The following is a 24,748-nucleotide window of genomic DNA, read 5'->3' as shown; positions in this document are numbered from 1 at the left end:
GCCTTGTGTTTTCGTAAAGTAACTTAGGTAGGTAGACTCTGGAGAGGATGGCAGGATAGTGTATAAGTAGTGGACAAGCTAATCTATGTAACATGCATATATCCTTACTCTCCTTTCTTCAATACGCTTCAGTGGAGCAGAATAGCTTTATCGGGACCTTGTTTTCAAGTTATCGGCACCCAGACCTGATTCAATAATGAGCTTTTACACAGGACTTTGACAAGTTGGTTATCACCTTGACAGAACCAAGATCGGGTTGAAACCAAAAGTTTTGCGGGTTACATGTACACTATGTGGTATCAATACAATTTCTAATATTTTCAGATTATAGACACGGATCGCCTCTTTAGTCCAAGTTTCCTGTATCGTTGATATCGTTGTATATTGTATACTATTGTATAATGTATATTGTATTGTCCGTTACCAGGGCTAGCCCTTGATAGTAGCCTCCGGCTAGTTGGGTAGCCCTTGTTGTATTTCTTATGGTTATACAGCCGAAATAAATCAATTCAAATCAAATAGACAGGCTCAGGTTACAAAGACATCATGACCTATGTCTTACTGGGGCTTGTGGTCAGAGGTTTGCTGATTTTATTGCAGTATAAACTAGATTTACGACTTAATGCCCTCGCCAAACGATGTTTACCTTCCAGGGTAGTGTATCATAAGTGTTTGTCATTGATTATGCAAATACCACTTGAACCTCTATGTGCTCCTGTTCTGTATGCGCAGCGTTTTGTTATGATACGGCTCGCGCCGCGACATGGTTTAACCCCATGCATGGGTGGGAAAAAATATGTCGTGCAACAAAAGGAAAATACACCTTTATATGCCCGTACTTTTATAGATCTAAAGGTTGTGCCCGGTACAGCCATTAAATCTGTTCGTACATTGCAATATGAACGAACTTTTTGGTGCATATATTTGTGCTTGTCTAATTCTAATTTAGTGTTCACATTGATACCAATGCTAAAGTTAACGCCGTTGTGGCAGCACAGTTCTTCATCTTTGGATCGACGCAGCTCTGATTAAATGTATTGTAAGAGGCTTGTTGACGTTACTATTGTAGACACGCGCAGTACTTAGGAGGAACGTCATGGCACCAACCCCAGACCCAATATTCACCTGCAGCCGCTGCCGCCGAGTCTGCCTGTCACCCATCGGGTTCGTCAGTCACCAGCGCGCCTGCACAGGACGGGGGCTACATCCAAGATTTTTTTTCCATTTGCTTTTGGACAGAAGGTAAAGGTAGTCTCATACCTCCCCGACCAAAGTCATGTACCAGTTTTTACACCTATGTGAAGTGAGGAAGGTCGTGTAAAGTGCCTTTCCGAAGGGCACAACGTCGGGGGGCAATGTCGTGGATCGAACACAGGACCTCTAGATTCCGAGCCGAACGTTCTACCAGTTCGAGCCGAACACTCTACCAGTTATGCCACACCTGACGCCACGCTCGAGAGAAAGAGAGAGAGAGAGAGAGAGAGAAAAGAGAGAAAGAGAGAGAGAGAAAAAAGAGAGAAAGAGAGAGAGAGAGAGAGAGAGAGAGAGAGAAGGAAAAATGAACTAATGTGATATGAGATGAAATTTAGGCTAGCAAATGGAAGTAATGAAACGGCAACGTTAGCCACTTTGTAGTATTTGTATCTTCAAAAAGGAAACGATGCATCCAGTGGTGCATTCTACAATTTAGGTATGACGCCCCTTCCACCCATGGTCATGAAGTCCATTAAGAAACCATGTCCTGACAGTTACAGCAAGCCTTTCAACCATCCATACAGATATCCAAGATCCAAACAAAAGGTCCAGCTTAGCAGTTCAGTTTATGGAGCAACAAATGTTTTTTAAGGGAAAAAATGACGCAAATTTTTTTAAACTTCTTCGAGGAAAACACATATCATTGTTGACGTAGTAAATAGGATTAACTTGCAGCTCAGCATTCTAAACGAAAATGGCAATGTATAACTCAGTTTGGCGTCAGTACTGATAATATGCTAGTACAATAATAGTAACTCACCTGCCGAGCGCGTAACCACACAGGTCAAAAGTACCCCGAACACAAGAGCTCGAAATGACATTTTTAGAGGAAAATAGAGGTGCGAAACGATGGTAAGGATCCGATTCGCTCTTTGTCTCCTTCCTCAAGTCTTCTTACTAATAATGACAATTAAAAACATTCAAATCGGGACAAAGGTTCCCTTTCCTTTTTTAAGACAGCTAGCAGCTCCTTTGGCCTCCAAGAGATTGGCAGGCAATGACGACATTACTCAAATATGGCATAGAAAAGGGACAACAACTTGACGGTAATTATTAACCTTGAGGAATGCTGCCTTATATAGCGAGGCCAAACTCAGCACGTCTCGTTCCGTTATTTAAAACACACGCTGCTCTATAATACAGTCAATAAAAACTCAAGAGTTTAACTTCTTTATATGTTCAGTTTGATGATTATGTTGGTGAAGCCTACATTTAGTTTTCGTGCAGGTATTTGCATATTCCAACCGGAAATCAGAAAAAAAGGAAGCTGCAGACATGTACTCCGCGTTTCAAGCTTTTTGATTGGCTGAAAGTCGGGGACATTTTTTTGCCTTTTTTTTCTCCTTTTTAAACATCCATCTAATTGAGAATAAATTTTTCCCTTCGCCAACATCCTGCTTTTTTCAAAATGTTGGCTTTCTAGTTACAAAGATGTCGTGATACTACTGTTGCCCATGGAGGGTTTATGAAAAACTATTTGCTATTTCGCTGAGTAACAAATGTTGTTATCTCAAGTGCTTCTTATGGCATATAGAATAGAGATAAAACTATTTAAAAAGTTTTTAATATTGAAAATTACACTCATCTGTATCTTTGTATAAATGTTCTTGGTTAGATATTACGACAAGTAGTTAAAGTACTCTTAACCACAGAGAGAATAACACCCTAAAGTAGATTCTAACAGAAAAGGTTTTCAAAGTCACGTTTAAATCGTATGACTACAGATTTTTCGGCCGTGAAAGTGTATTCGGTGACAAATCCTCTAGTAGCACAGTCGCTCTAAGGGGGAACTATGTTGCACCGTTCTTCATTTGTGAAGAGAGTTTTAGTTATGACCGGTATGTCTGTGCTTTATCTATAGTAATTATGTGACAAAAGGGACACAACATTTAAATCTGATATTTACCAGTGTAGTAGCATAGATTTTCCACTTCAGCTTTGACGTTAGTCAGTCCAATATGTCGACTGGCAAAACCTAAACTGGCAAGATTTATCCTCCTCCTCCACCCGTCATAAATTTCGAGGTCATAAAAACCTTCCAAACACAAGATGGCCATATTACTATATAAATACCTGTGTCTGACATGATTTTGGAATATTGCCTCTTAAATGCTGTGAAAGACGAGTGTCATTTTATCTTTAATTGCTCTTTTTATGATTATATACAAAGAAAACCCACTATTCATGAGTGTTACCAAAATGCATGTTTACTTTCTAACTACCCCTGACAATGAGAAATCAATCGTATCATTAAAATCAAAGAACCCACTCATTGTAAAAGAAGTGGGTAAATTCATCTTCCACTGCCTAAAAGAAGTCAAACCCAACAAAACTAGTACACTTAGTAGCACAGCATAGTCATAGAATGTAGTTCTTAGAACGTCTGTACTTTCCATATCATACATTTTGTTTGTGCCTGCAATTAGCCATTTGGTATGAACTTGCAATAAACATATTATGTCATAACTACAATGACTGTTAGTTATCATAAGGCGAGAAGATATTCTACTTTTAGACAGAACTGTACATCGCGATTGTCGATACAAGGCATATGTATGTTGGATTACATTGGATGGATTACATTGCGAATTTATGTATTAGGAGATAGCATATTAATTAAAGAGTGTGTAGGGTGTTCAGGCTACTGCAGAAGTAGAACACAATGGACTACTGCTACTTTTATAGTACTGCATCAGATAATGATTATGATAGAGAAAAATACAGATATCATTTGTAACGAGCCCATTAGCTATAACGTTCATTGTCCGTCGGGAAGGTTTTTTTGAATGCGCCACCTTACGCCGACATGTACACTGCATGCAGGCACGGACTGTACCCTGGAGATGGGGACGGAGGACATGCACACTGCGGGGCTGACAGAGGCCAACTCTGACGATCAAATAATCGGCAAGTTGGAGTTCCGTGCCCCCGAGAACCCCCCCCCCCCTTCCACGCGCTGCTGAATGGATGCACCTCCAACCGTGTCAATCTCACACAACTCACCCAAAAGACAAATTAAAATCTACCAATCTCCGGGCAAGGTAAAAAAAGGCAAGGCAAATAAATAAAGTGATGTGAACGGTATATGAGGATAATTATAGTGAATTTTAAGGTATGAAGTACTATAATGGTAATGTGAGAAATATACCGTCATTTTAATGAGTACTTGGTTTACACCTTACATGCGCAAGAGGGTTTGTTTGATAAGCAAAAAAGTTTTTAAAAAAGAAACATCATGTTTCTAGAATATATGACTGTATGTATAACTATATAATGATATCGCTACTGACTCGTTTTTCGTCGGTCTATACGTGTCCTGAGGTATTAAACGTTCCTTAGTAAAATAAATATATTGCAAATATGACATTTTTTTAATCTATCACAAAAAAATTGCGTTTCATTTCCATTTTTCTTAACTTAAACGCATTTTATTCTCACTGTCTTAGTTTGGAGCTACAATTATGTTACACAATTGAATATTACACCACAAACGGTACTACATACGGCGGTGTAATATCCGGGTGCCTGTTGTGCTAAAAATCCAATAATCAGAAGGTTTTAGTTTATTTCCATACGCTTGAATAGGTAGACAGCATTTTCCTGTTTTGTATTACCCCATTCAATTACAAATCTACAACAAGCGTTCGTAGATCTCAACCTTCGTGAAATGGGTGAGGATGTGGTGGTTTGAGGGTGTTTTTATAGACATCTCAGGGCTAGCCTAACAGTATATGATACGTCCGATTAGCAAAATTGTCCGGAATTCTACAGGATTTTTTCCGCGCCTATGTAGTTGCATCATCCCTTTGGAGTTGAATAATTTGGGTTGACAGATTGTCATGGTATTTGGAATGCAGATAGTTTTGCTCATGGCCTGTGAGCGAGCGAGATAGCTTTGGAGATGCCTTAAATAATCAAAAGTTTATCATACAAATCAGGGGTTACCTGTATCTGTATCTATATAGCCGGTATAACCGCCGTTCGGCGTAACACGCCAGCTTCGCAGGCACGCGGCGCGGCAATAGCTGGTTATATTACACTGAACGACCCGTCACACCTAACTTTTGCACTATCTGCAAGCGTTCTTTAAAACTACCCAGAGAAGATGCCCCTAATGTACTTGGTGATAACAAATTCCACTCTACGATAGTTCTGGGAAAGTACGAATTTTTGGGAAAGTACGAATTTTTGAACACATCAATCCTAGGTTGGTAACTCTGGTATTTGAAGACATGGCTAATTTGCATAGATAATGAGGACAGTTTATAGTTATACTTCATTTCATAATAGCAGATACTCAAAGATAAGACACATGTAACTAACAAAGAGATAAATATTAGCCTAACTGAGAGGTGTACTAGTATGTCCGATTGGTAAAAATCCCCGGAATTTACAGCAAGTTTTCCGCGCGTGCTCAATTGCATCATCCCTTTGGGGGGTAATAACACTACCGGTACACGGGAAGGGTTGACGGATCGTCATAATTTTTTATCTCTAGATAACTTGGGGATGCCTTCTATAATCAAGCTCTATTAATGCTAACCAGGGGCTAGTTTGCACAATTAATTAATCCGCAGCATTTCATAACAGGACAGTCAAGCATATTACATTTGTAACTGATAAAAAGACATATTTATAGATATTTATAGATAATAAATATGCAAATTGCTTTCTAGCTCAGCAATGTAGTACGTTGTATACTTCCAATGTGTATGGAGGATATGGAAGGATGGAGGAAGAGAGTCATGGCCGTCCGTGCAACCAGCACGACCGGATGATGATGATGAATGTGTATAATGGATTATCGAGATAAAACATGTCAATATTGACGACTTGATACATTGCATGGACGTTTCCACAAAGTAATATTATAAATTATAGTTTTTTTTAACAGCCCCCTTTACGTATAATATACGACTCCTGCAATACAAATCATTATTGCCGACTTGTTGCTTGCAACAATGTTCAATCAATGATGTAGCATTCTTTGTTTCACAATGTAGTCCACTACATTGTGTATCCTATATGTCTAATGTACAATCCCTATAAACAATCTAATCAATGACTACAAGTAACTGTCCAAACAAACCCTGCTTTGTCTAACAATTTTAATCTCTCTATATACAAGAACAAGTATATGAATGTAATTGTTTATCCTTTATTTGATTTCTTGATAATAAGTTTTGGTATCTCTTGACAAGAGCACGACTTTTGTGTTGTCCTAATATGTCATATACATCTCAACAAACAGCTATAATATAAAATACTAAATAAATGGAGTACTATTTTCTTACTTTGTACTGTTGAAAACACTCTTATGATTAAAACATCAGATGAGACTATTTGTTGTAGACCTCCATTTGTGACCACCTCATTTCATCAATTGTATATGATATAAGAAGCATTATTGTCACACTGAGAGTACAAAATAGAGATACACAATAAAACGTTAACCAACTAAACAACTAAAATTCTTACATGGTCCCTTACCAGATCTCGGTAAGGGAAATCGCAGGTTTCATAATCAATCCAATAAGAAAAAAGATTCCGATGTATTTTTACTTTCATGTTTCGAAGAATAATAGAATGCCGTAGAATGTGGTCATAATAAAGTTAGAATAGTTAAAATGCAATTAGAATACACTTTGAATGCCGTTCAATATTTCTCCACTTCAAATATACCTCGAAATTTTTTAGCATGTCAAAAGCTTTCGTAAAATTTTTCGCATCTTAATTTATATCGTTGAAGCGGTTCATAAGTCACATATGATGATGTTAATAGATTAATTCGTCGTGAAAGTGCTCTGACCACTGCATATATTCATATGTATGCTGTGTGTCAACACTAAGCCTATTACTTACCGACTCACATTTCAAACACATTGTATATAAAACAGTCAATTCTGATAGGTAGACCTGATGAAATTATTTCGAGAATCTAGGCATATCTTATTTTGCTTCCCCAATCTTACCATTTGGTGGAAATTTAATGAGTACCGATAGAAACTCAGATTTCTTTGAAACCATAAGTATAACAATTAGTCAAATAGGAGATCAATACGCCCTGTTATCATGAAAACCTGTCATCATTCCACAAACATAATTGTATCAGACAGTTGTCAGACCTACAATGTAAAATTGTGTATATAGGCTTACTAGACTAATTAGGACTTTTAACTGTATCTCAAATCTGTTATACACGTTGTCTGACCCATGCCTCTTCCCTCGTTACCTCAATGAAAAGCGACCTGCAGGCCGATTTCAGCTTTCATTAATTAACAAAATTTCAAACAAACAAACAATAAGTCGCCGATTTTGGCACACGTATTTCGATAGTCTCAATGCCAGTGACTTAACATCGTTGATTACCAAGCTTCGAAGGGCCCGATTTTGTAATGCTATACTTCTGAACAACTTCATGGATAGAAAAAAATCTTATTTGCTATACAGACATACGATATTATACATATTACTAAATCCTATTAATAATAAAAGAAATTTGCTTGATTTTACCAAATATATGTACTTGGAAATACCGAATGGAAAGATTTTGAAATGATCAAATCGTAATAATGACATTCTAATACAGGATATATTAACAATGGTTACAATGATCATAAGATATTGACTTTCTTTTATTGTGCACGTGATAACACAGATTTACAATTTGATATCACTGTATATGTAGTCTGTCCAAAAGAAACTATCAACATTTATTCTACAATATGGCCATATTGATCAGATATTATGGATAACGTAAACGAGCGAATCAAATCTCGTGCGTTTCCAAAAATATTTTAACCATGCTGCAGATTTTACAAATAAGATACACAAAATGGAAATATATGCCGTAGAACACAAAAACAATACCTGATACTAGAATGCAAAAGTGAATTCTAAAGTAAAGAAAAACAGTGAAAGAACAAGAAGGAGTCTACAGTACGCTATGCATTCAGCCATTTGTCAAGCTTTCACTAATTTCATAATGAAGACAACTTTTCTTGGCGACTTTCTCCCAGAAGATGCCATCCATCTGATTCAACCAATGTGGCCTTTGAGAAAGAAATGACACCACCACCCATAACAGAACTCAAATGTTCCGTCTTATCAGGTAGACAGGTCTGGCTTCAGCATCATGGAATTCTGCTGTACAATTAACTTCTTATTGCAATGGGCCCACTGTTGGGTGAACAAATCTGGACCACAATTCTTATACCACCAGCCACCTCCATAGCACTTAGCACAGCTAAAGTCCTTTATGACATCGTTGTCCCTGTCCACGGTAGAGAAGGCATACCCAGATGCAGAATAAGATGTAAGCATGTGATCACAAGGATGAACTTTGAAACCTGCAGGCGGACCTGTATCCAGTCTGTAATTATTCTTTTCATCGGAAACCCTGGGAGATAGAAAATTATTATTAAACAATAACAAATAAAATGCAATGTAAGTGAATAGTGTTATCAGATTAATACGTCATTGATTGAAGCCCCTTTCACACGAGAGAAAGAATGTGCCGGAATGCCGTCAGATTGAAAATTATTTTCCATACCTGGGAATTCGTAGTGTATTATAGAAAATCTCCCCGAATTCGAGATATTTGTGCTATTTTTTCGCTGGTCCGAAAGTTTTTGACATGCTAAAATCTTTTGATGTACATTTGAAGTGGAACAAATATGGAATAGTTTTTTAAGTGTATTTTAACTGCAGTAAAATTGCATTCTACGGCATTCCAACATTATTCCAAACTTTCTTATCTCATTCTGACACAGATATAATGCTGGAATGCTGCACTACCTGCGATAATTGGAACTTCAATAAGGATAATGATGATGGTCTTTATTTTGGTATATGAGCCAAATAAAGTAGGTACTATATTTGGTAAGCAATAAAGGAAACAAAAAGCAGCTGCAACAACTGATTCATTTATAAGCTTTCTTCGTTGTTTTCAAACAAATGTATTATTGGTAAAATTAAAGACTTACTTAAAGTGAGTGCGGCTGCACACACTTTTGTAATATTTTCCTTTATTTGTCCAGTCGACCCGGAGACTGTAGTTCTTCTGGTTGGTCAGTAGGTGGAGGTAGTCATTGCCCAGCCAGTATTCACCGGTCTTGTTCCCGAAACCACGTTTGTAGTCCTCCCAGGTACGGTCAAACCGAACCGATCCATCAAGCCGGCGCTGGATTACAGTCCAGCCTCCTCCTGTTGGATGTGATATTAATAAAATGTAAAGAGGCCACCAAATTCCACCCTTATTTCCCCGAGTTTACAAAAAAACGACTACCCTCCTCTTAGCATCGATCCAGACATTATCGAAAAGCCGGGATCCTTCGTCTTCTACTGTTTCCAAAAAAAGAAGTCTTCCTTTTTTTAGTTTATTTGAATTTATCACTAGAATTAGTCTCTTACTACTATATACTGCTTACCATTGTTTGCCACTTTTTGCCACTTACAATTAACCTCGGGCAAGAACTTGCAATAAACTATCAAACAAATTATAAAGCAAAGTTGACCTATAACGTTCAACACTCACACATAGATATATGCAAACAGTAACTACACAGTCCTTTCAACAGGCCACGAACTTATCTTAGAGCATTAAACAAAAACAAACAAAAAAACGAAAAGTAGTTCTATAGTCTGTTAATGGTCGGAGGCGCAGTGGGTTGTTATTTTATCGACTTTGTCTATGGCATAGTTTTGGGGAGTGATGCCCATCACACTTCTTTAACAAAATTTTACTTCAGGTAACATCGACTATCATAATTCTACCAGGTGCCATAATACCGCCACCTCAAAAACGTAAGTATAGAGGTCTTCCCAATATTGTCTTGAATATCGAATGTTGAATACTTTAGATGTAATACAATTAAGATATTTAGGTGTTTAAGACAATCATGGAAGGCATCTATAACAACGTTTTTGAGGTGGCGGTATAATGGAACCTGGTGGAATTATGTGATTGTATGTTACCCATTTTTTCAGCTGGGCGAGTTGAGGTAAGCCATGTACAAGTCTTTTTTCAAGACACAGCATATCTGGCTCTGGGCAATGTAAGTTAAACGTGATGCCAACACGACACTATTATTATATATTTTTTCTCACTACTTAAAGTATCAAACCCCACCGTCAGTATCCATGTCACAGTAGACATCCACAGTTGTGATGTTCTGGAGCATGATGCGGTAAACACCGCTTGTTTTACATCCGCCTTCGTAGAGCTCGGCACAGTCACTGTAGTTTCCTGGAACTGCAAATAAAGATATGTTTCAACCTTACTTTTAGAAAATGTACCATCTGTATCTGTGTCTGTATCGATATAGTCGGTGCAACCACCCTCCAGCGTAACACACCACGTTTGCAAGAACACAGCGCGGCAGCAGCTGGTTATATTACACTGAAGGACTTGTTCAGCAGTCTGAAGATCTTAGTGAATGACGTGACTTATTTTTCCTATTTTCTATTTTGCAAATTAGCTGTTTGGTTTGCATAATTAGTATTTCATTATGTTAATTTGCTATTTCGACTACCTACATGCCAAAACTCATGACGTTTCGACGACACTGGAGTTATCCTCTTCCAAAGTTAGAAGAGAAGAGAATGATAACAAAAGACAAGAAGCCAGCCATTTAATGCAAATTTCAGTCCACTCTGTATAAGATAAGATGTTGTGTGTGATGGACAAGGCACCGGTAGAACAATACAGATATTATGATTGTAAACGATGTCGAATTCCACTTGGAACAATTTCAAAAAGATCCGTTAATTATTATGGCTTAGCATCCGTTGCAGTCATCGAACGGGGCTGGTATTTTTAGGGGAGGGGTCGCGATTTTTAACGTTGGCTAGGTTCTCTTGTGCCGGGAAAGGGTTTTGTCGAGGAAGAGAGTTTCCTGTGGAAGATAGTTTTTCCCTTTCCGGCACAAGGGAACCTAACCAACGTTGAAAATCAAGAACCATGTACCAAAGTACCCCCCCCCCCCCCCGAAAAAAAAACAGCCCCGTTCGAAGACTTCAAAGCAGGGTAGTTATGTGCCTTACAGCAGAAACGGCTCCTTTCTGTTGGCAGGGTACTGGGAGACTCCGTCAGAATCACCGTGGCTGCAGTCTGGTTTGCAGAGGCCGTCATCTTGTGTTGCAGCGTCGAAGGTTGTGGAGATTCCGTAGTGAGGACCCGTTTCTTAAAATGGGAGACATCAACGATCAACTATTTGTACATGCAGGTATAAATGCCCTTCGGCGAAACCCACTAGCTTCGCAGGCACGCGGTGCGGTTACTTTAGTATATTACACCGAAATGACCCGTCACACCTAACTTTTGCATATCTATCTGCAAGCTTTCTTTAAAACTATCTAGAGAAGATGCCCCTACTGTGCTTGGTATTAACAAATTCCACTCTACGATAGTTCTGAGAAAGTACGACTGAAGACATCAATCCTAGGTTGGTAACTCTGGTAATTGAAGGCATAACTGATTATCTACTGGCTTATTCATTGATCCCATTGATTCAGAGCATTTCACGATCCCAATATTTCCATGTTGATGAACATTGAAATCATTGCGAACAAATAATCATTTATGAATACGTAGGTAAAACAATCGTCCTCATAAAACAATGATTCCCTGCATGGTTCCAGAAAACGTTACGGCCGAGAGGCCCCAATGACTATTCAATAAGAAAGCCCACCACATCAAACGAAGATACAAATTATAACACACATAATTCCAAATGAGTGTTACAAGAAAATCAGGAGAAAATGAATGCAACAGTATCGGGGGATACTTTTCACAAGACATCAAATATTGGATTAATGAGGATTTACTTTGAGGATTTACAAGCCAAACAAATGTGCACAAATATCTGAAGCAAGAATTTTTAGAATACACTACGAATTACCAGGATAGATAAGAATTCATTCTGATGGCATTCCGGCTCAATTTTGCTCTCTTGTGAAGGGGCCCTAAGGTTCATCGCCATATTACATATTAACTAAAACCGTGGTCGTACAAACCTGGTTTTTGGAGATGGTCGTCGACTTAATGATGATCACTGTCGATGCCAACACACACATAACAACAGCAGCGATGGCCACGACACAGATAAGTCGAGAAAGGGTAGTTGGGAACATCCTTCTAATCCAGGAACTGTCGTGTATGGCACCTGAAAAAAAAACCGCCCCGAAAAAATGACTACTTACATTCACAGTTATCATTCATAGTATGTGTTGGTGTCTGTGAGGCGCAAGGGTTAGAGCGTTGGAATCGGAATCAGTAGGTCCTGAGTTCAATACTCGCCATTCCCCTCTGCCCCATTGACGGTGTAGTGATGCCCACCGAGCCTCTCGGCTAATTTGTCTAAAGGAACCAAAAACACCTACGGATTTGGTGTTGCCAGTATGTTAACATCTGCGCACCCTGCCACCTGTGATTTTCTTATAATATATAATAATATAATCTATAATTGATTGGTTATTATTATTACCATTCTGAACTTATAAACCGGAGTGAGGGGATGCAGGAAACTTCTAATCGGGACCGCAGCAAAGGTTTGGAGGAATAAGCTGCTGTAAACTTGACGAAGGTAGCTGATTGACTTATCAAAAACTTGGCCTGCACTCAGGGGACATATAATCTATATTAACTAACTTGAAGTTATCATTTTTCTCTTCAATGCATCCTTAACCCTATTCAGCCGGGCTTTTTGGCTTTCCTGGACGGGGGCCCTCCATTTCTAAGTCCTATAATTATTGAAAGACGTGTTGTGTGGCCAACAAATGTTTAGGAAGTATTATAGACATAATATATGACAGCTATATGACGTTTGACATTACGATAACGTAATATGACGTAATTATGAACTGAACTGATGGCGCCATCAATTTGATTGTATTGGCCGGACCCATGAAAAAAGGTACTCTCAGAAAACTTTAAGTTTTGCTCCAAAAATGTAACAGCAAGTGCAGATAACAGAATGATGATGTTTGTTACGACTTTTGTTGCCAATAGAAACATCAATGACGTCAGAATGACGTCATAAAATTACGTCATGCAAATGTAAGATACCAGTTGGGCTCCGCCAGATTATATCAACCACCTTGAACTTTCACAAATCCTTTTTCGGCAATGAATAATCACAAAAGGCAATGGAAGTAGACTAAATACATTGATTTAGATGGATTTTGATGAAAAAAATACCAAGTAGTCAAAAATTCTAAGGAATGATAAGCTAGTTATTCTTGGTCTGGCCATACAGTCCGCCATCTTGGATTTGGGCTGATGACGTCATGAAATTAGCATAACTTATGCATATCTAATTATGAAAGATATGCTACATAATATAAGATTTTATTTATGTAACAAAATAGCAGTAATATAGCAAATAGATGTAAAACAGAACATTTGTCTTCTGGAACAAATGCCTTCGCCCGTGACGTCATTTGGGCGTTCTTTAGAACAACGAAACGGCGTTTACGTCGGTTGGGCATTCTTTTCATGACAAGTGCCTTCGACACAGAGAGATGATATCTGAAATATGAACTCCAACTTCTGGGCGCTAGCTAATGAAGACCCTGTGAGGTGTAGACGCTTCCGTGTGTTGGGTAGCTTTCTGCCTCTTGTAATCTTTAATCATAGAACATCGAAAGAAAGGGAGAAAGGTGAAGTAAACTGACATTAAACTTAAATGTCAGTTTACTCGCCTTTCTCCCTTTCTTTCGATGTCCTTTAACTTTTTTTTTCAATGCCAGAGCTGGCTTTCCGGTGCAAAATCGTCGGCGTGGAGTTGTCTTGAGTAGCTCGTATGAGCTAAAACCAAAAATAGTGATTTTTGGCAAAACTGCCTGTCAACAAACGGTTACCATGGCAACACGAAGAAATAGCAGAAATATAGCAAATAAACGTTAAAAATGCATTATTAGAACAGAAGTTAGCGATTTTCTGTCAACAAACGGTTGCCATGACAGCACGAAAAAATGGAATTTTTTCAAAACTTTGTGAAATTGTTGCCAACATTTTTTAGGAAAACTCTTAAAATTTGGTGGCTCTAGCATAAGCCGTTCTGGCGTTATACGGCATTAAAGTTGGCGCAGGCCTCAAAAGCCCCCCACCCCCCGTCTAATTAGGGTTAAACTACTTCACATCACTCATTTAACTTTATTTTGTTCTACACGATGCTACTCTACACTACTTTACTCTATGCTACGCTACTCTAGTCTACTCTACTTTAATCCACGCCAGTGCAGAATTCTTTACTAGATTTAACTTGACTTGACTGGACTATTCACCTTTACATTTAGCCGTAATCTAAGTTAATTCATGATACAGTAACTTTTCTGTATTCATATTTAAGTTATACCGCAGGCATGGTGAAATATATTGTATTCGTAACGTTTCTACTTCTTTTTCCTGTCAAATCTTTTAAACGCTTCATCTCCGTCGTTCCTGGACCGAATAACTTGAATTTTGGCACAAGTGTAGAGTAGTAGTGAATACCCCCAATATATATATTTTTTCAAATCTGCCACTAAAATGATTTTTGGAGTTTTTTTTTTCATTTTAGACCAAAACTGTTTATTTTGGCCACGTGCTCTGGCCCGACAACCGAATGGTCTGACATTTGGCATACAGGTGCCTTGATAATATGTCAACATAGCTGTCCTAACAATTTTGACATATATTACAACAAAATGGTAATTTTGCGAGTTTTGGTAATTTTTGACAAAATAAGTACGGCTCTGGTACTCCTGGTTTTACATCCAAATGATCTGAAATTTGTTATAGGAGTGCCCCCCCCCCCCCCACAAAAAAAAAAAACACACACACACACATGCGCACATAGAGAAAAAAACACTTTGGGCATACAGTACAACAAAATCCCTAATTTTGCGTTTTTTGTTGCAATTTTTTTTACAAAAGAAGGCCACTTTTGGCTCCTGTACACAGGTTGAACAAATGACCTAAATTTTGGAACTGGGATGCACTAGATATTTAAATGACCCATGCATGATTTTGGGCATGGACCACTTCAAAATGATTTTTGTAACCTTTCATGCACAGGGGGAACCTTTACTTTTTTGCTAAATTCAATTTTGGATTCGGTTTCGTACTCAAAAGGCCATGTTTTTAGTAGGAGTATCTCTGGACTGTTCTGTTGTGCAAATTCAACTGGGTGTTCATTCTTGCATGAGGGAAATTCGTAAGATTCATTTTTGGTAAAAAGTAAGAATCCTTTGTTGCATAGGGAGGGCGATGGCTGAAAAATGCTGTATTTTCTCTCAAGCAAATGTTGGCCTTTCTAGTCTCATTTTACTTTTTCTTACCTCCTCCTGCTGGTCCTTGTTGAACGTCGTCGACTGAGCTTTGATTTTGATTCATCCTACCTCTTGTTGAGATGTTGCTGACATTTCCATCTTGCACATTTGTTTTCAGAGAGTCAATGTCTTCAAAGTGATTTTCCACCTCAGGCTCACTTGTACCTGGTGAATCTAAATTGAAAATATAGAATATACTAAGGCCACAGTAAGTAAATTTTATAGACGACATAAGCGCGCTCATGTATTTTTACCTGATTTCAGAAAAATAAAATTTTCTCTTTTCGATGGTCAGATAGACCAAATAGGCAAACATGTTGTGTTGTGGCCTTACAATCATACTTGTAGAAGTGACACAAGAGAGGTATGGATGCCAAGAATGTTGTTTGGCAAGTGATACCAGTCTACTTTAATAGTGTCAGTTTTACTGCACTAGTTCGATTCTTTGATACAGGAATGAATGCCCACATTTTGTCACTTCAAATCTTGTTTCAGCGTTTATGGTGTCTATTTTGAAAATAACCATATTGTTGTTCACCAATCTTGTTTTTTGCGCTATCTCATTATTTTTGCACTCTGCATAGGAATTGTCATCCATAGAATTTACTTGCTTTTGCCTAAACGTATATACTTTTCAGCTTTCGATCAAATGATTTTCTGACGAAACCTTTCACTATATCAGATCAACTATGACACGTGACTCAATCAGTCTGCATCGCAGCCTTTTGAAAATCTCTGTACTGGATGATTGTATGTAAATTTTGTATAAACGATTTTCATACAATGTAATAAGGGTCACATGTTCTGAAAATGCCGAATGAAAATAGTCAGACAAACAATACATTGCATTTAGGACATTATGCTTATAAGAAAAGTGATTTTACTAGCATTTATATACCTTAAGATAGCTTAGAATTCAGTATTGGAGAAACTAATACCTTGGCAAACCCGACAAACAATCAACTGAGAAACAAAAGACCAATCTTTCACATATAAAGACTCATCCGAATAGAACCAACTAGCATACGAGAAACAAACTGTGAGTACATCCAAGATGTTGGACATCGAAGCTCAGAAAATGGCACATTATTTCTTGATACCTTTGATAAGGCACTTGCGTATTTTAATGATATTTTGAATGACATGTTATATGTTGTGCATGTTATGTGTACAAGTGTTATGTGTAATTATTACTCCTGGAAGAGTAGATGTTGCAGACTGTAATAAGTTGTCAACAACTAAAGTAGTCAATAAACAACAACAACAAAAATTACCTTGATTTGCTTTTCCTTGTGGCGCTATCCCGTATGCAGGGTTTTCCATGCCCTTCGTCACCACTGCAAGCTGGTTGCCCCGCAATTGTCCCTCAGGTCCATCGTAACCAGGAATATCCGCTTCTTTATTACAAGCGGAGGCATGTTCACAAGTGTTTCCTGGAACCAATTATTAAGTATAAGAAATTTTATTTACAAGTTCATGTTTGTTGGCTAATTGCAAGTACATGGTAGAAATAAGATAGGGAATATGCATGTAACAATGAAGTGAGATAGATATTGTCATACAAAGAGACTACTCGAATTCTATGTCTAGATAGTTTGGGTTTTATTTCTTCATTGGAAGCAGAGGAAGACAAAGAGTCCCCCTTTTTTTATTTTTGTGGGTTTTGAAATTGTAAGAGAAAAACGGCTTTCTTTTGTCCGCAAATGTGAGAAACCTGGGGAATATAATTATTGTTGTTTTTTTTTCTTCCAACAATGTGGTTCGCTACGGTGTAGTTTAATGGACACCTGGGAATGAAATGCGTTTCGTATTCCACTACTTTAGATGTACATTATTTAATATCGTACATTTCAAATATTGATATTATACAGTTAAAATGCTTAACACAAAGCTAGTGCAACGACACGCCTGTACATCGACACAACAACAACACAGCAACAATGAACCCTGGGTAAAGACGCAAAATGTCATATCATTGCGTTAAAACTAAAAATATTTATATTAAGGCAGTTTGTAATATTTTGACTTTTTCATCTCCGTTGTGAGCTCATTTGCATCACTTTTTTTTCATTTTTTGTCCCTTTAAATCAGGGTAAGAACAGGACACACATAGAGACTTTATTTATTGGGACCACCAGTGAATAAGTATATAATCCTCAACCAATTTTGCCAAGCTCGAAACCAATTCGCCCGTTGGCAAATCGAAACATTACATGATCACGTGATAAACTCATCGGTCAGGTTCGAGCATGATCGGGAAAAAATGGCTGCCCTCGATACGGAGTACGTACATGTTTATATGCACATGGTTTACGAGGGGTGATCAATAAGTCCTTGGCCTCACCCAGAAATAATAAGCACAACTCTTATTTTGAAGCCTAGATGTCAAGTATAAAGTCGTTTATGAATGTGTACCAAAATTCAAGTTATTGTGATCATCACTTTGCAGGTGACACCATATAACGGTAGGTAAGAGAGAAAGAAAACCATGGGCGATTGAGCTGCGGCCAGAGGTGTGCGGGTCAACTTGCGCTGCTTAGAATTCGGTGACACTTCTTTCTACTTGAAATACGAAGGGAATCCTTATCAAACATTTTGACAATGTCTTTAAAGAATTTACAGCATGGTGAACTCGCCCCACACTGATCACAGTCCAACCTTGTTTTTCTCACCACTTACCTACTAATTTTGAAGAAGACTTGACTTGGAAAGTAATGACTGTAATTCTTTGAAATTTATAGAATATTGATAAAGGCTTCATATTACGAATACATATTACGAAGTTCTGCCTGGAAATTTGAGTTGTGATTATTACTTCTCGGTGGCGCTGAGAACTTATTGATCTGCCCTCGCACTGTTTTCTAAACAAAGATATTAGTAGAAAGTTGACATTCAGGATCCTATTTTGTACCCCTGAAAATGCCTTTGGCTCCATCAAACTATCCTACAAAATTATTTGTATGATAGGTTTTAAATCGGAAGCAGCAACAATATAAATTGTTACCTTCTTCGGTTGCACTTTGTGGCAAGCTGTCATTGTACGCAGGATTAACCATTTCGGTTGTAACAACTTCTGCTTGAGTATAGAACACGATCCAAATCTAAAGGGGAAAATCTAATTTATTCCCCTTTTTTCGTCTTGAATATTGAAATATCAAGACGACAAAACTTAAAATCAAAGCCTTTTAGACTGTGATATCAAAAATTAAAGACACAGAAAAATTTAAAAAGTGAACTCTAGAGGCTTAGATCTCTGGGGTAACGAGGGAACTCCCCTCGTGTGACTGCCACAAAATCAAAAGGACAGCCATTGAGACTTAGATCTATGGGGTTAACGAGGAAACTCCCCTCGCCTTAACGTCAACAACCACTACGCGAGGGGACTCCCCTCGTCAAATCCGCGGTAGGAGTTCCAGCACGAGGGGACTCCCCTCGTAGTCCTACATAAGGGCACGCTGGCTGTCTTCAGGTCCTACACGAGGTAACTCCCCTCGCAAAGGCCGACACAAGGGGCACGCTGTCTCCAGTTCCAGCACGAGGGGACTCCCCTCGCAAGTCCTACATACTAGGGGCACGCTGGCTGTCTTCAGGTACTACACGAGGGAACTCCCCTCGCCAAGGCCGACACAAGGGGCACTCTGTCTCCACGAGAGGGCAAGTCCGACACCACAGTGGTGTTCCTCCATCAAGTCCGACACCAGAGGAAGTTCAAGTCCGGCACTTTGGAGTTTCTCACCCGACCTGACACATGGGGACACGGGCCCGTCCTGACGTGAACAAGGTGAGGTACGATATACAGTTTTACTTATATGACACACCCACAACAAAGTGAACTTTTGATCAGTGTATTATAGTCCATTACACTCAGGTCATCGACAATAAGTATGCAAGAAGAGTTCTATATTACATGTCATATATTCCAGACGCTCCTATGAATATAAATAAATGAACATGATAAAGCCATAGTTACTATTCCATGGTTACACGTGACTAGATCTCTGCCCAAAACATAGCTTAAACGAAAATAAATATGATAAATTCATTTAACGGTTTCCTTTTCCCTTTGAGATGATATAGACAGTTTCACTTGTAGTATATGATATCCAAACCAAGCACAGGTCTATCGATATTTACAATTCAAAAGGTACTTCATTTAAACTGTTTTTTTTTTCAATTCTGCACGTATCCGTTATGCTACTATCTACAAGAAAAGCATCATGGTATGTTTGATGGCACTGATACTATGAAATACAAAAGCACGAACAATTGGCTACTGAATAACAGAAAATAAAGACCATGCAATACATTTTGGCTAAGATTTAAAGAAATGAGACTTTAACAGCAGAGCGGTGAGGTCTCAATCTAGCTACTCGACCACGTCATCTTCCGCCTGCACGGGCACCACGAGAGCGTCCTCGGCCTTTATTTCCACCTACAAGCTTCCTCTCCCCCACAGTTGATCTTTAGACGGCGATCTAAGTAATGACAATTGCATCATATTTACAATTTTACAACATGACATGATGTCATCCTCATTACAACAAAAGAAAGTCTATTAGTAATAACCATACAGAAATTTAACTAGGCAGGTCTGTGAACCCATCCAATATGTAGTATATTTTGGAGCACAACTTTTCACCTCGACACTTTCGAGCTCCTCTTCCAACAGACGGTCAAGCTCTTTACAGATGCCTGTCTCTGCCCCGTCTCTATTTTTGAGCGTCGTATAGGTCGCACATCTCCGCTGAGCCAGGAAGTATTTCGAGGTGCTGTTTCGGTGTTGTTGTCTTCACGTGTCCCTGTCTTTCGGCGACTTCACTGAACAGATGATCTGAGTTGCGAAGGAATAACATTATTTTAATACTTCATACATTAATAAAAGAGATAACGTGAGCGTGTGTGCTTGTATGATCCAAAGGGCAACGAAAATAACCATGCAGTCCTGTGAATCAGTTGCGCCCTGCATCTCTATACTTTTGACCATTGCCAGTTTCTAAAACATTTTCACATTGCATCGTTCCAGACCCACATAGGATATATTGACATAATTAAATGAATAACAATTACGCGCCAATCGATTTCCGCTGCCACGGTTTATACTGAAAAAGGCAATGCAAAGAAAAGTGTGTTTGCAGTACTGCTACTGGGGAAATGTGCTTTTGAAAATACAGTCGACGACTAAACGCATGTTATTTATTGGACCTAATCTTAGCCTACTTTCACCGATTTTTAAAATTTTCGAAGCACATGTATTTCACAATTGGTTTGGTGCGTCAGCATGTTGTTTGACATGTCGTTAGGTCGTACCTGCGAGATAACGCACGTTGTTTTGTTTACACGGTAACCTTTTAATAACTAAACAAGAGTCCGTTTTGTGTAAAAAAAAAAAGGAATAGAAAGGAAAGGAAAACTTTGTTTGCAAATCATAGACGATAAGGGAGTGAGCAATACTTAGACGTACGTCCTCCAATGCAGGCACAGTGATTTTGAAATAACGTCATCAACATAATAACGAGGCAACCACAGAGGAGTGCTCAGATGGCCAAAAGAAACGTTAACAAAGTTGACATTGAACGTCGAAATAACAAATACCCACATACAAAATGTCATTACAATCCATTTAAAGGCTCAAAGTTATGCTGGCCACAAATATCCGTAAACAGACACACACTGACACAGATACACTCTCTAAGCAGATATAGAAGTAGTCGGAAATGTGACTGGCGAAGAGTGGAGAGTAACACAAATGGCGTGATGTGTGAGTGAGTTGCGCCCCTTTTCTGCGCCTGGTAAATAATAAATCTAAAAGTGAAAGGCCCTGTCGGGGCGTTCTCCCGTCATCCTTTATACTATTCAACCCCCTATTTGCAGTTACATGTTTGGTTGTCGTCATAACATATTTATCGTTCCCGAAAACTGATCTACCGGGTGCTTATTTTGAATGTGACCATAGCATAAGGAAGTTACCTGCTAAGAGATGCACATGGTTTTGTTTGTCCTTATTTCTAACATGGGCAGGCCAGTGGGTACTAGTAATTTGGAAGCGAATATGAAAAAGCCAAACCGTAACTTTTCAAACTCCCCGATTTCAGGTTTGCTATGCCAATCGCCATCCTTCTATCATTTGAAACTCACATATTCAGCATACAGTGGCCGGCGGTAAGGGAGCTTGAAAACGTTTTTCTTAAGGTCTCGCCTTTCCACGTCTGCTCGAAGCTTACCGTTTCGCGTGGCAGTGCCAATTTGTTTGACAGACGAACGTGCGATTTTGTTTTAGGAATCTGTTTGGAAATTACAAAACCAACTCCCTTCTGGACAATTAATGTCGACCTCACAAATCTGAGGTTCACTTCCTGTATATATAAAATAACTCTGCTGTACCTTGGTTGTACCAACGTAAGCTTTTGCTTCTGCTAATGTTTTGTTTTGCAACCTTCACAAATAACACATGTACTACGTAGATCATGGGTTACAGAAGGTAATACGGAACGTGGATAAATACCGTTCCATTCTTATGTACTGGTGGTAGCCTTCTTCGCAGACCCTAGCAGTTCTCTCGTATATTTTTTGGGAAAGAAACAGGTTTTCACTTTGAGCCAGCGATGCGCAGTGACTGGACTCCCGACTCAAACACATGTGAAATGGTACACCCCGCCGGCCACAAGAACGTAGTAGAAGCGAAAACACGACCTAAAAATATATAAACCAGGCACTAATTAAACGCCAATGCCCGTGAAAATACTCTCCACGTAGATTTTGGTGGTGAAATTGCGGCTGAGCTCTGTTTGTCGAGTACGTAAATTTAGGTCACGAAGGAGAAACCTTGCCATTGTGCGGACAGACTACTCTCCAAGCAGAGGTTAGTAGTTTTTATCGGGCTTTCTATTTTATACTGGCAAAGTTGAAACCTATATAAACGGGTTTGGGCGGGCGGACCTCAAGAAACAATACAAAATAGAAATATCCCGTCCCTCGGATAGGACGTTAAATGGAGGCCCCGTGTCAGGGGAGAGTCACACCCCGGGCACGTAAAAGTACCCGCCACAATTATCTAATAGAGTAGGGGACCTTCCCGGTGTGAGTGGATCAAACCATTCCGGCAAAATGGGGTAGGGAATTTCCCAAGCAGCCTCGTAACCCCTGCTTCGCCTATTGTACTATTGAATCAGTTAGTCGAACTTGTTCTGACTTAGGGAGAAGAGATGCCGCCACAGTGAGCATAGTTCAGTGCCTAGAAGTGATCGATGGCCTTGCACTGCGCAAACTCGTTAAAAAAAGGCCCGACAAAAATGACTAAAAAACGGTTAAAACCAGCCGGAGTCTAACCATTTATCGAGTCGAAATAAAGGCACAAACAAACAAACCTCTGCTTGGAGAGTACAGACCGGCTGCCCGGAGCGCAAGCGAAAAATTTTATCAGATTTTAAGAGGCCAATGTTTGGGCTAGATGAAAGTATTTTGATCAACAACCGACCCGATTTTCTGGTAATATCTGCTTGATGAATACTGGCTCTTTATGCCATATTTGGCCATGGATAATTTCCGCCGTTTCGTCACCGTAACATCTGCTTGGAGACTATAAAACACCCACATGGAGATGTGATAAACAGAGCAGCCAGGAGTGAGATGTTTATCTTCGAAACTCAACCATGACAGGGAAAGGTCGGAAATAGACACACGGCAGGTCCGCGGGAGAGACTTGCGTTCATTCACACAGTTCGGAGAATATATATAATAATTTTTATGTGTTGAATTGTGTTGATCTGTTACTATTTGATCCATATTCGACTGTCGTGCCTGACAGACAGAATGACAGAAGGATGATGTGTAGTTCGGAGGGGAGAGGGGTCTTTTGAGTACAGTAATCATCAAGTTTAATAGCTTAGAAATCAAGCTGATTTATACCAAGAGAATGCGGTCCACATTGTTTAGATATTATTAAGTCAAGTTTTCTTTTCGTCGCCTTCTTATTAAGCAGAAAAGCTGGAGTCTGCCAGACAACTAAAACTAGTAAAAGACCTAAACATTCCTCTATTTTGTACCGTTTTCTTGATATCTATCAGGGTCTAACGGGGTCTAACGTTTTTATCGGGCTTTCTATTTTGTACCCTTTTGTTGAAGCCTCGCAGCCGCGGAGCCTGACCTCTGCTTGGAGCGTGTGTGTCAGGGCGCTGTTAGGTTGCTGTAGAGATTCCTTTGAGGCATGTTGGCCCGAGAGCCGAGGGGGTGTAGCTTGAATCGATGAATTTGAATGAATGAATTTATTACTCAACAATCGCACAACGAAGGTACAATGCCTGACAATCAATAACAACTAATAGCTATATAGACAATAGTGCTAAGAGGCTACATACAAACAACAACAAAATATTATCGATAAAAGTATAGTTATGTTTGAGTAATCTGGTCTCGCATTTGGAATACATTATCACTGCGGAGGATAAGACTAGAGGAGTCGGGCTGTATAGGCCCTGGAAACAGCCTGAACACTTTTGATACACAGAGAAAGTGATTGATGAATACCAGATGATTCAACAGCCGCATATGACACAGTGCTTATGTTACACGCAGAAACTTCCACCGACCACTTCAGTTGACCACTTCAGCTCAGGCTTTAGGCTTTATCACATAAAGATGCCGGTTGAATTGAAAGAAGTACACATAGTGCTCAGGATTTGGAGAGTCAGCCCTGGTTGTGCGTACTGAACTGCCAACCGATAGATAAATAAAATAAGCAACAAAAAAGGGACTGAAATAAACAATTCATGAAAAGCTTCTTATCTCCCAGCTACGAGAGGGAGAGAGAATCGCAAATGCACTCTACAGTCACTTACTTTAGACTTAGAGTAGAGTATAGTGGTTTCAGCCGGGGCTGTTCTTCCATAATTGTACGGGATGTGTGCGTCGCCGCATGTGAGCGTTCCATGTGTTTCTTTGTGCCGTCGCCAGCTTACCGGGAAACTCTCAAGATGCACCTAACGGTTACCGGGCAACAATAGAAATACTGGTTGATTACAGAAAGGGTCCGGAAAATGTTGCTCGGATTATGGGCAAAAATAGGCCTCGGAATGGGTTCTTGACAAAGGGACCGAACCATCAGATAATGACAACCTGCTGCGCTCATGAACCGCCCCCGTCAGCTTTGGAATGTACTTCCCTTGAGCTAAGTTACCTACTCTCA

General features: G+C 39.2%; 1 protein-coding gene and 1 long non-coding RNA gene across 2 annotated transcripts in view; both read right to left on the bottom strand.

The window, feature by feature from the left end:
• Nucleotides 1–7,625: 7,625 nt before the first annotated feature.
• On the bottom strand, nt 7,626–18,647 carry LOC118432117 (angiopoietin-2-like). The gene is made up of 8 exons (XM_035843643.1): nt 18,572–18,647; nt 16,842–17,000; nt 15,577–15,741; nt 12,271–12,419; nt 11,299–11,437; nt 10,385–10,507; nt 9,240–9,459; nt 7,626–8,653 (listed from the first exon to the last, which is right to left on the bottom strand). Exons 1-8 carry the CDS (start codon nt 18,621–18,623, stop codon nt 8,362–8,364), a joined length of 1,299 nt encoding a protein of 432 aa, XP_035699536.1. The 5' UTR covers nt 18,624–18,647; the 3' UTR covers nt 7,626–8,361.
• A 1,061-nt stretch (nt 18,648–19,708) lies between these two features.
• The window catches only part of LOC118432104, a 6,149-nt gene continuing 1,109 nt past the window's right edge, over nt 19,709–24,748 (bottom strand). Inside the window, exons 2-3 of the long non-coding RNA XR_004833040.1 lie at nt 20,207–20,398; nt 19,709–20,042 (exon numbers count right to left, since the gene is read on the bottom strand). This is a non-coding gene — a long non-coding RNA (uncharacterized LOC118432104). The remainder of the gene's footprint in view (nt 20,043–20,206; nt 20,399–24,748) is intronic.

This window comes from Branchiostoma floridae, chromosome 15, assembly GCF_000003815.2.
Source record: "Branchiostoma floridae strain S238N-H82 chromosome 15, Bfl_VNyyK, whole genome shotgun sequence".
NCBI lineage: Eukaryota > Metazoa > Chordata > Leptocardii > Amphioxiformes > Branchiostomatidae > Branchiostoma > Branchiostoma floridae.
The sequence above is the reverse complement of the archived record's forward strand: the minus strand, read 5'-3'. Positions and strand labels throughout refer to the sequence as shown.